Consider the following 13,854-nt stretch of genomic DNA (forward strand, 5'->3'; position numbering starts at 1 on the left):
GCTCAACTTTGAAAATGCGAAGTCACGTGTGTTACTATTTTGATATTTGAAGCAAATATATTTTAGAGTGTACTTGATTTTCGTCAATTTGCAAAATAAGGTGCTAATCTAGATTCATTTCAATACCAAATCACGTTTTATTTGTATGCAAATACCTAACAGGGTACGGTTAAAAACAGTTTTTCGAACCTTGCATTAAATGAAAAATATGGGAAGTTGTTACACAAACCTCAGATTCAAAAAATTCTCCAAAAAGCTGTATCATTCCCAGTGCTCTGAAATTTTGGAATATTGTTATTAAGTCTGTCTACTTTCACAGAAAAATACTATTTCATGAAAAACGTCAACTCCATTTTGGGTGTTTTGTCCCAGTATTTTCCACTGTGCGTCGTAGCGCTGCAGGAGGTGTGCTGGAAGAGCTCAACGGTACGTACGTTCAGAGATGGACAGACCATCTACCAGAGCTGCAGCAACACACACGAGCTGGGTATAGCTTTCATAGTGATGGGCGAGATGTGGAAACGACTGATTAGGTGGTGGTCAATCAATCTTCGAATGTGCAGGTTGAGAATCAAGGGCCGATTCTTCAATATAAGCATCATCAACGAGCACAGCCCTCACCTCAGAAGTACCGATGACGACAAGGATGAATTCTACGTACAGTTGGAGAGTGAATACGACCGCTGCCCAAAACATGATATCAAGATCGTCATCGGGGATTTCAATGCTCAGGTCGGTCAGCAGGAGGAACACAAACCGGTGACTGGAAGGTGCGCACACCAGCGGACCAATGAAATGGGCCTAAGACTTATCGACTTTGCCGCTTCCAAGAACATGGCCGTACGTAGTACCTACCTTTTTCCAGCACAGAATTCATCACAAGGACATCTGGAGGTCACCAAATCAGACAGAATCACAGATCGACCACGTTTTGATCGACAGTCGGCACTTCTCAGACATTATCGACGTCAGATCCTATCGAAGCGCTAACGTTGACTACCTAGTGATGGCTAAGATGCGCCCAAGACTCTCCGTTGTGAACAACATTCGGTACCGACGCCAGCCTCGGTTAGATCTCACGCGGCTGAAGCAGCCAAACGTCGTCGCAAACTACGCGCATTCACTCGAAGTCAAGTCAAGATGCGCAGTGCCACACGTCAGAACGTGGAAAGACACAAACAGAAGAAAGTGCAGCGAAACCAAGTCTTTCGGGAGAAAAGCGCTACCTGGAAGAGCAGGAATATGCAGACTTGGAGCGGCTGCATTGTTCTCAGGAAACGCGAAAGTTCTAGCAGAAACTGAACGGATCCCGCAAAGGCTTTGTGCCGCAAACCGAAATATATCGGGATAAGACTGACCGTATTCTGACTGACGGACGATCGTGACATGACCGATAGATGGAAGCAACGCTTCGATGAACACCTGAATGGCGCCCAGGCGGAGAACCATGGCGTCGGGGAAAGCGATTTCGATGGTGCAACAAACGGGGAAGAGGTGCCAGCCCCAACGATAGGCGAAGTTAAGGAGGCCATCATGCAGCTAAAGAACAGCGAGTCAGCTGGGAAAGATGGTATCGGAGCGGAGCTTATTAAAATGGGACCAGAAAAGCTGGCCGTTTGTATACACCGACTAATTGTTAGAATTTGGGATACGGAACCGCTACCGGAGGAATGGAAAGATGGGGTTATCTGCCCGACAAGTTGTACTGTGAGAACTATCGAGCGATCACCGTTCTCAATGCCGCCTATAAAGTGCTGTCCCAAATCATTTTCCGCTGACTATCACCAATTGCGAACAGATTTGTAGGAACTTATCAAGCCGGCTTCGTCGAAGGTCGGTCTACAACGGATCAATTATTTACACTGCGGCAAATCCTCCAAAAGGGCCGTGAATACAGAGTTCCCACGCATCATTTATTCGTTAACTTCAAAGCCGCATATGATACTATCGACCGGAAAGAGCTATGGAAAATCATGGACGAGAATAGCTTCCCCAGGATGCTCTTCAAACTGATTAAATCTACGATGGATGGTACACAGTGCTGTGTTCGGATTTCGGGTGGATTGTCAAGTTCATTTGAATCTCACAAGGGCTTCGTCAAGGTGATGGTCTTTCATGCCTGCTGTTCAACATAGCGCTACAAGGTGTTATGAACCGAGCGGATATCAACACGCGGGGCACGATATTCAACAAATCTAGTCAATTCGTCTGCTTTGCCGATGACATGGATATTATCGGCAGAACATCTGTGGCGGTGGCTGAGTAGTACACCAGATTAAAGCGCGAAGCAGAAAATATTGGGTCAAAGGTAAATACGTCTAAAACAAAGTACATGCTGGCCAGCGGAACCGATGCCGAACGACACCGCTTGGGCAGTAGTATACTGATCGACGGCGATGAGTTTGAGGTAGTCGATGAATTTGTCTACCTTGGCTCACTGGTAACGGTGGACAATGATACCAGCCGTGAGATTCGGAGGCGTATAATCAGCGGAAGTCGTGCTTACTATGGGCTCCACAAGCAATTGCGGTCGAGCAGACTGAGTCCCCGTACAAAGTGCACCCTGTACAAGACGCTTATTAGACCGGTTGTTCTCTACGGGCATGAAACATGCACAATGCTCAAGGAGGACCTGCGAGTGCTCGGAGTTTTCGAACGACGAGTGCTAAGAACGATCTTCGGCGGCGTACAGGAAAACGGAGTATGGAGACGGAAGATGAACCATGAACTCGCACAGCTCTATGGCGAACGCAGTATCCAGAAGGTGGCTAAAGCTAGACGAATACGATGGGGCAGGGCATGTTGCAAGAATGCCGGACAACTATCCTGCAAAGGTGATGTGCGTCTCAAATCCGGTAGGAACAAGACGACCAGGAGCGCAGCGAGCAAGATGGTTAGACCAGGTGGAGCGAGATCTGGCTGAGAGTACTCGAGTGTTCGAGGAATTGGAGAACGGTAGCCCTCAACCGAGTTACATGGAGAAACTTTGTTCAACAGGCTTTGTCTTAGGACGGCAAACTACCTAAGTAAGCTTTATGGCTATCCGAATATCATGACTAGGCGTGATGGGAGGGCGGATTCCTGCGATGATCTACAGTGATCGCGGAACCAATTTCCGAGTTGCTAGCAAGGAATTGCAGAGCGACGCCCTGAAAAGCGAGTTCATTTCGAGCAACACGGAATGCTCTTTCAATCCTTCCATCATTCCCCACATGGGTGGACCGTGGGAACGGTTGATCCACAGCGTAAAGCAGAACCTCGAAGCAATGCAAACGAGTAGATACCCAACACATGATGTCTTGGATAACACTTTGGTAGAGAAGGAGAATTCACGCTGTAAATCTCGCCCCCGGACACACATTCCTGTTGAAGGAGACGATTCTCGGGTAATGCCGCCCAATCACTCCATTTTGGAGTCAGCTAACGGTTTGAAATCTTGGCCACCCTGGACAATAGCCCTGCCCTACTCCGGTGAGACCGATTATGATCGGAGATTTAGTAATCATTGTTGATCCGAAGCTTCTTCGAAATTGTTGGCCGAAAGCTCGAATCATCGCCGCGTGTCCAGATGGTCAGATTTCTCACCTCAAATTTCTCATTTCTCATTTCAAATATTGAAGTGGCAGAAAGCATTTCAATAACTTACTACGAATAAACCGTTTGAGACGATTTGATAACGTTTGAGTTATTTTTATGATGGTCATTCTGATAGTGGAAAACAGTAATGAAATCATGGACTTTGTTAGTGCACCCTAAGAAAGGAGTAAACCGGCGAATGAAAAAGGGCAGAAAAGTTATCGTTTCTAAGCTTAAAGAGCTTTGCGTTTCTTATTTGACCATTAACTTAACTACGGTATTATCCTCCGCCGTTAAAACGCTCATTTTGACATCGTAATTAAGCTTTCCCCGTAGAAGAAAATCACGAAACAATGGTTCTTTCCATTCTTTAGCTATGTCTTCGTATTTTGAGCAACAAGCAAAGGTACGTTCGAGTTTAGCAATAATTTTCCTTAGTTTGAGCATGTCGAAATGATTTTCTCTTCTCACTTCAATTACCTCTGCTGTTGTTACTACTTACGATCGTTCAATCACAAAACACTTCTCGGAAAGTGCTTCAGTGAGTGGTGGCACATCCAACCGTTTCTCCCGAAAAGGTCAATCGCACCGGTACCAAAACGTGATAGGTACCTACCTATCAGATTCCATTTCGCTCTTTATCTTCCTGATTGTACATCATCGATAATCGGGCGGAAAATAAATCGCGCTGCCTGCTAAATCCGACCGTTTTTCTCCGAACGGAACGACACGAGCAATGTCAGCAGATCGAAATCAATTGACCGTAGGAATAGTGAAATGAATCCAGTTGGCAGATAAATTGAGATGCTTTAAAGTATTGACCGGAAAATTGGACCTCGTCCCAGATTGTTGACACTTGGCTTCTCACATCAAGTGGAGTTGTGTGCTCCGTGATGCTGTGATTTTTATTTATAGAAGGCAATCAGAGCTAAAACGAGCCAATTCAATCTACCAGCAACGATGTCATTGCTTTCGCTAGGGTTGGCAATTGCCATTATATACTGTAGCGCAATTTTCCTTATCTGTCCACCAACGATGTTATCAATATTCCAAACGATCTTGTTGACACATATTCAGTCTTGTTGACTCAATGGAATAAAATGTAATCTGTAGGGCTCTGTCTATAATTTCGTCTAAACTATAATTCACCGAAAAAAGCATCTCAAATTACAAGCCACTTGCAACAGCTGGCGCAATAATACCAAACGAAAACATTCCACCACACAGCTTATCATCCTGGCCGGCTTCAACGGAGAAAGATTTACGATTTGAAAAGATATGCAAACACTTTCCGCGGGTCCGCAGACCCGCCGGAATAAATCGATTACGATTTTTAGCACTCTAGAAAAGAAGCAGCCAACAGATACACACCCCTACTGATGTTTTAACTTCAGCCGGGCGGAAATAAACGGAGCAAAAACAATTTGGGCATTTGATTAATGCGCCAATAAAATGTGTTTCGGTGCGAAACGACGATATGTCCAATCCAAACCCAGAGCAAATATTAACTCTCGGACGACGACGACGACGGTGAGGACGACGCACGATGAGCACAACACAACAACGTTCCGGCATAAATTTGGCTTTCTGAAAATATTGTACCACCAGGACCGGGAAACCATTCAAACAAAACGAGCGCAAATAAATAAACGGAGCCACATGGCTCCGGCCTACGCGTGGTGGCGTGGAACTAATTCGCGCTCCGCTGCGCTGCTGCTGGCTAGCGCGAGATTTGGGAACATCCCGGTTGGCAAATAAATCTATTAAACCCCGGAGTTGATTGCAAAATGGTTTGGTTGAGTCCGGTTAGAATTATAATCAACAGGAATTATATCATTCATCTTATAAAATGGTTTCTAATAGTCCTATTGTAATTATAGTATACCTACTTCTTAAGATTTTTTAATTGTTAGTCAATTGGAATTGATCAGAACACAAACAGCTTACGGAATACTTTCAATCATCTCTGGCTCAGTTTTGTTCAGTTTTGATTCTTTTCTACGAAGTTCTTCTAAATTGAATATAAATACTTGAACAAAATCATTGAAATTTCAATTTCGTTAGGTATCAATTGATATTATTTAAAGTTAGGCAGCAAAAGTTGTAAACATAGGAATAGAGATAGCAATTCGCGTTTGTCAAATGAATTACTGTTCACCAATAAATTTCATCAAAAAAGCTCTCATCCTCTACATAAATTCAAACACCCACCAACCCTAAAGCCCTACCTTTGTAGCGCTTTAATCAACCCCTTCAACACATCACGAAATTTTACGATCAAAAGCTTTAAGCGCACAAAAAAGCTTTAAATCAAATACGATCTGAAACTTTTTTTCACATATAGAGACGCTTCGGAAAAATTACGCATGTTTTCTGTACATCAAATATAGGCGAATAAACGCAAAACTAATGAAGCCCATGCGACTCCTGCATTTGACTGTCCGAACTAGGAAAATGATGATCAGTTACAATTTTTGGCTGGACGGACATACAAATCAAAACATTTTTTGTCTAAATCTCAGTAAAATGAATATTACGAACATTAAATTTTCTGCAGCGGGTTAGAAATCTTATTTATTTGCTAGCGCACTGGTGGTTGCAAATGAATTGTGTACGTGCGATGTATTAGGGAAATGTCAAAAATGCTGTTCAAATATTACGAACGCGTCCGCCATTATGGCTCTTAAAAAGCTGGATAGGTGCGGAACCGAAAAATTTACATCCATATATATTCATGAAAGTGTTCTACTCAATTGTTTAAAATAATTTTAATGGTTTTAAATAAAATGCAGGCAAATAAAAATTATAGTAAGTATATATGTTATTTCTAACGCAACCATAACATTTGATTGATTCTAAAGCACGTATTTGAAAAAAATTCAAATTCGCTTCTGATGATTTTAGTTTTCTATGTGTTTTGACCAGGGCTTCGACCGATCCTTTTTTTCTACCGCAGTCACACCAACGCGCATTCAAGTTCACACCGTCCGTTTAGAGGTGGAATCCAGCTTTTTACGCGCTATAATGATGGCCGCTATAAATTGTGTTCGTATTATGCGAACAATCTTTTTGACAATTCTGCATACATCAAATCTGGCACTTTTCTCTTGCAACACTACCGTGCTCTTTCTTTCGTTTACGCCAAAGAAGGAGAGCAAAAATGTGCGAAATGTAAACAAAATTATTGCTTTCCTCCTTTTGCGTAAACGAAAGAAAGAGCAACACTGCCGTACAGGAGAAGAGTACCCAGTTTTGATGGATGCAGAGTTGTCAAAAAGATTGGTCGAATATTACGAACACAATTTATAGCGTCCGCCATTATAGCGCGTAAAAAGCTGGATACGAATGCTATGCATAACACAACTGGCATTTTGCTGAGTCAAACGCCGACTGCACGCTGCAGAACGAACGGCTTCTAAAACTTTTTGACATTTTCGTTTCGATCAAGTTGCCTTTACCGTTTGGAGCAGCGAATGACTGCAAAACAGTCAAATGACTGGCAATCACCACGCTAACGAAAAGCAACCGCACAATCGTATGATTCAATACTACAAAAAAACAACCACTACATGTGCATGGAAGAAGTCGGTCGGACTCCGTCCAATACAAACGAATATTTTGCTTGCGTCGGGCCGACGTCTGGGTGACAAACTTTTACTGTGAGCAGCCGATTTGGAGACAAAAAGAGAAACGAAAAAATACGTCACCGTATGCTTCCAGTCAGTTTGCAGTTTATATTCTCAAAGCGCAAAGCAAAACGGGAGATCGACTGTTTGCTTTTGCTGAGATGCCGCATGAATTGTACGACGGCAGCAGCGCAAGCCGCAGTTTGACTGGATTAAAAAAACGGTCAAATGATCGTTCAAAAATCGGAGTTTGAATGCGGAAAGTTCGCATTCACGGCAGTCACATTCAACTTGCGATCCCTTTTTAAGCCCTGGTTTTGACAGCTTGAAATAAAAATATCATCATTTTTACCGCGGCGCCAACTACTTGTCGAATGAAGCTTTTGTTCACCTATCCAGCTTTCCACGAGCGATAATGGCGGATATTGAGCACAAGTGGGCACAACCTTTTGACATTCATTGGAGGAGCGTCGAGGTCGCCCTGACGGAGTTACTATGGATACATTCATGATTGTTTGTTGTTCGAATGTAAAAATGTAAACATTGTTCAATTTTCCAGATCAGCTAAAGAGGAACATAGTTGAACGGACAACAAGTTTTATGGATGCTTTGCAGTTTTCGCAAATTTCAGGGAGAACGTTCAAATACGCAACGGAAAGTTTCTTATCAAGTCGAGACGCTGTTCGAGAGCAAACTGGACAACGGCTCGACCAACATGAAGTTAATGTTTGCGTTAATGTGTAATGTTTTGAATGTTTAATTCGCACGATTGTGAAAAAGTATTCTGAGCCAGTGCCTTCAACAAATTATGGCCGCAAACCACTATAAAAGTTTGAATCCGTTTAGTTATGTTCCACTTCAGCTGATCTGCAAAATTCAACAATGTTTACATTTTTACATTCGAACAACAAACAATCATGAATGTACCCATAGTAACTCCGTCAGGGCGAACTCGACGCTCCTCCAATAAATGTCAAAAGATTGTGCCCACTTGTGCTCAATATCCGCCATTATCGCTCGTGGAAAGCTGGATAGGATATATTAAATTTCATACCTGACAGTACTGGTGTGCCAGGCCACTTTTTTTCGATTTGCGTTAATTTTTTTTTGGGTTTTGCTCTTGCTTTTCTTCCGTTTTTTCTCTATCGTTTATCTTTTTGCTGTCCCGTATTTGTTGTGTTACGGTTTTAAGTGCAATTTGAAGTCGAGTTATAAATCAGTTCAAGCCTAATTTCAGGTTTAATTTCAATTCAACACTGATTTCGAGTCTAATTTTAAGTCTTTTACTTGAAAAATTCCAAATACAATTTCAGGTGCAATTTAAATCCGACTTATATCCAATTTCAAGTTCAATTTAAGTTGCTATTTTAAGTTCAACTTCAAGTCTAACTTCATGCCCATTACCAAGCCTAATTTCAGGTCCAATCCCAATTTTCAGTTTAAATTCAACTACACGCACAATTTTAAGCCCAATTTCATGTCTAATTTTCCAATCTTTCCAAGTTCAAATTCAAGTGCAATTTCAAATCCTGTTTCAAGACCAATTTGTGGAAGTTGAGCACCCCTGAAGTACTTCTATCGCTGTATTCCAGTATCCGAGCGTGAATTACACTCTTAGCAATGACCGTTGCGACGAATACCATGAATGGTTCGATGCGTTATCGTTTCGATAATCATCTGTTACGCCAACATTCCAGCCGCATCGATAGATTTTTGATGAAGAAACTCATCTCGGAGCGTCCACTCATAGTTTGATAAATATGTCCAATAACCATACTGCTACTCATCCACTAACTGCTTCCAATACTAACGTAAGTGAAGTTAAGGAAATTTTAAGTTACGCACAAAACTTTAATAGAATGGGTTAGCAATATAAACCGAGATTTTGACTATTTTCATATTTACCTGAACAATTAAATGATATCTCGGCGACAAACATCAGCTCAAGAAACTTTGACAGCGCTCAAAGAATTAGATGCATCTAAAGGACCAGGGCCAGATGGAATTCCACCTTCATTAATGAAGAACGTAGCTTAATGAAAGCAATCCATTGTATTGAATTTTTAATTTATCTCTTCAGTCAGGACGGCTCCCGTCCACGTTGAAAATGTATAAAGGTCTGTACCTAAGGGCACGTACGCTGCGCTAACGTAGAACTACGAATGTAGTTGCGATTCGATAACGCTGGTCATTTTTCAAATGTACCACAGTTTGCAATGCAAATTTATAACTTTGTTAGATGAGGTCGCGATTATACTTTGCAAATGCCTGGACCTTGTTCAGTTTCTTCTAATTTGCAGTTCCATAAAGAATTAAACCACCAAGTCACAATCACACCTCTGTCGGTGATTGGCGGCGATACATCCCTAAGGGTATCTTCTACGGTGATCCAAATCCTTAGTTTGGTCCAAATTTTTAGACCAAACAGAACAACGTTTCGCACCGGTGTTGTAAATCTAATTTTATACAAGAGCGAAGTTAAAAATTTTTTACAACTCGTATAACTTTTGGTCTATTTCTGACTCGATTTGGAACAGCGCAGGTTAAATCTTGCAGGTACGGGGGAGTGACATTTGACAGGAAAAAACAATGAATACGGTGAAGTTTATAAAGCCATCGCCAATTTTTCAGCAGACTGATTGTGAAATACATTAATCAATTCATCTAAACTAAAATTGCTTTGATTTTATCGCTTGGAGTTGCATTTCTCAAATCTGGCATAAACAAACGAGAAAGTGAAATCGAGCCATCCTTTGGTTTATTTACACCATGCACTCTTTTGTCGATTCGCCACAGGAAATATTTACATCACCGCAGCGGATTGATCTGAATTGAACACCCCATCGATATCTCAATAACGAGCTGCAGTGAACGTCAGCGACAGCATGTTCTGGGCTCAAAATTTGACAGCGGGCCCAAATCAGACTGCTGGCAGTTGAGTGAAGCGCAGTGCTGACCTGCTATCTCATTTTCGCACACACGAGATGTTGGCAGCGAAAACATGGTGCCTGCCGATGGGGTGGAAAAGAATCATTTCACCAGTTCTACTTGCAATTTCGCTGGTCCAAATTTGGTACCGTGTACCCCCGCTGGAATGACCTTACTTAATCTGAACATTTTTAATCTGAACCCCGTTGGTATGAATGCGTTCACATTAAAAGCTGATCAAGCGTCATACACAATTGACGGTTAAGTTGACCGGGCAAATTAAAAAAAAGCAAAAAAACCTAATACATTTCCTCTTGCTCAGCAGCTTTGGCAATATAGCTCATATGCAACTTATTTCTCTCCAGCACTCAAAATAGACTATTTTAGTTGATACTGTCGAGCCAATTTCCTCTTCGACAATCTGGATGTTCAGAATTCGCGCATATTCGACATGTTTTCAAAACGTTTGTTTTCGTCAAATCAAAACAACAAGGTTATAGGGTGCGCGCGCCTTGTGCGTATGTGAAAGTGAATAGAGTTACCAAATATTCAGATTAAAAATGAATTCGCCTGATCTAAACGAAATGTTTTTCATATTAGCGGGGGTTGAGTGTATAACTTTGATCTAAATACACTCAACCCCCGCTAATATGAAAAACACCTCGGCAATATGAGCTATATTGCCAAAGCTGCTGAGCAAGACGAAATGTATTAGGTTTTTTGGCTTTTTTTAATATGCCCGGTCAATTTAACCGTCAATTGTGTATGACGCTTGATCAGTTTTTAATGTGAACGCATTCATACCAACGGGGTTCAGATTAAAAATGTTCAGATTAAGTAAGGTCATTCCAGCGGGGGTACACGGTATAGACCACCGTAGAAGATGCCCTTAGCGTTCAAAACCTGACCACTTTTCGAGGAAGATTTTTTGGAATGACTCTCATTTAGCCAAACATTTCCGTAAGACGTAGTCCTACGTCAAAAGAGAAGGAACGACTACGGCAGTGCTGCCGTTTCGTTCCATCCCATACATTAAGATTAGGGAAGAGAATTCATATTCGCGTTGACGGCATTAAACGATCTCTTGCACACTCATAGAAATGCCCGTATGTACGTGTGGGTGAAAATCTGCCAAAATGTTTCGATCTCTTGCGCTCTTTAAGAAATCCCTATTCCGCTTCACCCCTACAGTAAACTTTTGAAGGTGGCAGCAGCTTACGTTCGTCAACGCGAATTCTGCTGCCTGCACCTGCAACTGCAAGGCACAATAAATTAGCGAGACAGCTTTCTTTGTTTCTACGTGTTTCTTCAGCTCACATATAGACGGCGCTTTTGCTAGCGATCTTTTCGCAGAACAAATTTCAGAGACACCCGGCCGCATTTGACAGTTCCTTCTTTTGTTGTTTTGGCAACATATGGCAAAAAATGACAGCGCTGCAGTAAAGTTCACATTTTGGGCTGGAGGAACGATTGTGTGGCTGTTTTCGTGCAGGAGAAATTGTGTCGCGACGATTGCTTTAGTAACGCGGTGGTCAATTTTTAGATTAGTTTAGGGCCGCATTTTGGTTACCTCCGTAAGGTGGCAATTAAGTAGATTATTTTGCTTCAGCTAGCATCCGTTTTTTCGTGATTCGTGTCACTTTCGGCCGGTACCTGCTTCTGTTCTCAATAATTAACTGTTCCACTGCTGTTGTGCACCTCTAGGTATAGGTAGTAATGAGTTCCACGACGACACCGACAATTTGCAAAGATCTGGATGGTGACGATCGCTGGTTGAGCATACACAAAAGGTTCGTGCAGGAATGCAAGGAAAAGGATCCGGACGTGATGTTCATCGGTGATGGCATCCTGGAGTCGTTGCAATTTACCGACTACTGGAACAGCCACTTTGTGCCGATGCATTGTCTGAACTTTAGTATAAGATCCGACTGTACGCAAAATGTGCTCTGGCGGCTGCAGAACGGAGAGCTGGAGAGCGTTAAACCGAAGGTGATTGTGCTGCACGTCGGAACCAACAACATCGGTGATAAGGCGGAAGAGGTAGCGGAAGGAGTGCTGCAAATTGTTGCTACAATTCGCGGCAAACTGCCAGACGTGTATATAGTTATTCCGGTTTGTATTTTCTGCTAATTGTGCATGCTATCAATGTTTAATAAGACTTTTTTTTATAGACTTTGCTTCCTCGAGGGCATCAGCCGAATGCATTGCGCGACAAAAACGCCACGGTGAACCGTTTGCTGAAGGAACGATGCGTCGGCATGAACAAGGTTCAGATGGTATGCGTCGACGGCGGCCTAATACAAAGTGATGGCACCATAAGCCATCACGATATGTTTGACTATCTCAATCTGACCAATGTCGGATGCAAAAAAGTGTTCGAGCCGGTGTGGGACCTGCTGCACCAGATACTGACCGAAAACGAAAAGGAGCGCGACCTTACGCCGTCGGAATAATTGCGAGCGCTCGGAGGACAGTACATACGTACATTTGGCTACTCATATTCATTAATATTAGGTTTGATATTGTTTTGTTCTATTTATTTCAATTGTTTGCGGTAAAAAACATAACATTCCTTCTGCTTAGTACAGAAAGCTGTTTTATAAGCAAGTTCTAGGTATCCCACATCACTATTATTAGTTGCTGTGGTTTAAATTGATATTATTTATTACGTAAAACTGATATAATTAAATGCATACGTCGTTGTATGAACTCACGGAAACAGACGTTTAGTAGCGCCTCATTTAAATGTGCTTTTTTGAAGAATGTAAAATTATCGGATAAACATTCCATTGTCGTAAAGTTAATTTATTTGACACACCACACATTCTTCATTATTATTTGCCGTACTATTCTGAATAACGAGCAATTAATAGTAATCTACATGTAGCAAACGTTCGAATTAAAACATTCCACCTTACCTCACGGATTTCTAAGACACTAAACTAGACATTAACATTGATCTCAAACTAGATGGTCTAAACCTAAAACTATCTTGTCAACAAGGACAAAAATTACAACAGTTCTTACAATATTATACGTTTGGGTTTGGTGATAAATTTTTTAAACCTATTTTTTACATTAAAGGCAGAAAAGTGAATCACCATAATGAAGTGGTTGTAACATTCTCGTTTCATTACTACAACTAAATACGGTAACCTCAGTGATTGCGTTTCCTTTTGTAAACAAGAAAAAAAGGGCAAAACAGCAGTACAGGCATAATAATGAAGGCAAGCCTCCCAAAGATCTGAATGCGTCGTCGCGTCTTTCTTGCGCATCGTAGAGCGCTCCAAAAAGGTACTATATTATTAAGCAACTGAATTATAACACACTTATGATACTGATATTGATATGTATTTGAAGACAAGTAATAAAACAACAGAACAAGCTGTGCAGTTTATTTGCTATTTGAGTACACACGTTGCTAACGGTAATGTTTATTTTGTGCGGACTCCTAGAGAAGAGTGAACACATAATAAGGAAATTAGTCGGGTTCTAAGCTTTCTGGTTATGATATTAAAGTCAAACTCAAAGTCATAGGGTCATTGCACAAGCCCCGCAGTAGTCCTGTACTCTAACAGCTGGCTGCGAAGTATGTCGAATATAAACAGAAGCTCTGATCAGTCGCGTCGGTTTGTCCGGGAACCCGTATTCGTGCATTATCTATACCTATAAAAAAGGATTTCTGTCTGTCTGTCTGTCCGTATGTTCCTTATAGAATCGAAAA

General features: G+C 41.8%; 1 protein-coding gene across 1 annotated transcript; it reads left to right on the forward strand.

Moving 5' to 3' along the window:
• Window positions 1-11,593: 11,593 nt before the first annotated feature.
• Window positions 11,594-13,517, forward strand: LOC128741532 (platelet-activating factor acetylhydrolase IB subunit beta homolog). Its single transcript, XM_053837418.1, has 2 exons — window positions 11,594-12,242; window positions 12,302-13,517. The coding sequence occupies exons 1-2, from the start codon at window positions 11,847-11,849 to the stop codon at window positions 12,581-12,583; spliced, it is 678 nt and encodes a 225-aa protein (XP_053693393.1). The 5' UTR covers window positions 11,594-11,846; the 3' UTR covers window positions 12,584-13,517.
• The last annotated feature ends 337 nt before the right edge of the window (window positions 13,518-13,854 follow it).

This window comes from Sabethes cyaneus, chromosome 1 (genome assembly GCF_943734655.1).
Source record: "Sabethes cyaneus chromosome 1, idSabCyanKW18_F2, whole genome shotgun sequence".
NCBI classification, from domain to species: domain Eukaryota; kingdom Metazoa; phylum Arthropoda; class Insecta; order Diptera; family Culicidae; genus Sabethes; species Sabethes cyaneus.

Coding starts and splice junctions, on each gene's coding strand:
- LOC128741532 (XM_053837418.1), top strand. CDS start 11,847: ATGAGTTCCACGACGACACCGACAATTTGCAAAGATCTGGATGGTGAC. Junction 12,243..12,301: donor ACGTGTATATAGTTATTCCG/GTTTGTATTTTC, acceptor TTTTTTTTATAG/ACTTTGCTTCCTCGAGGGCA.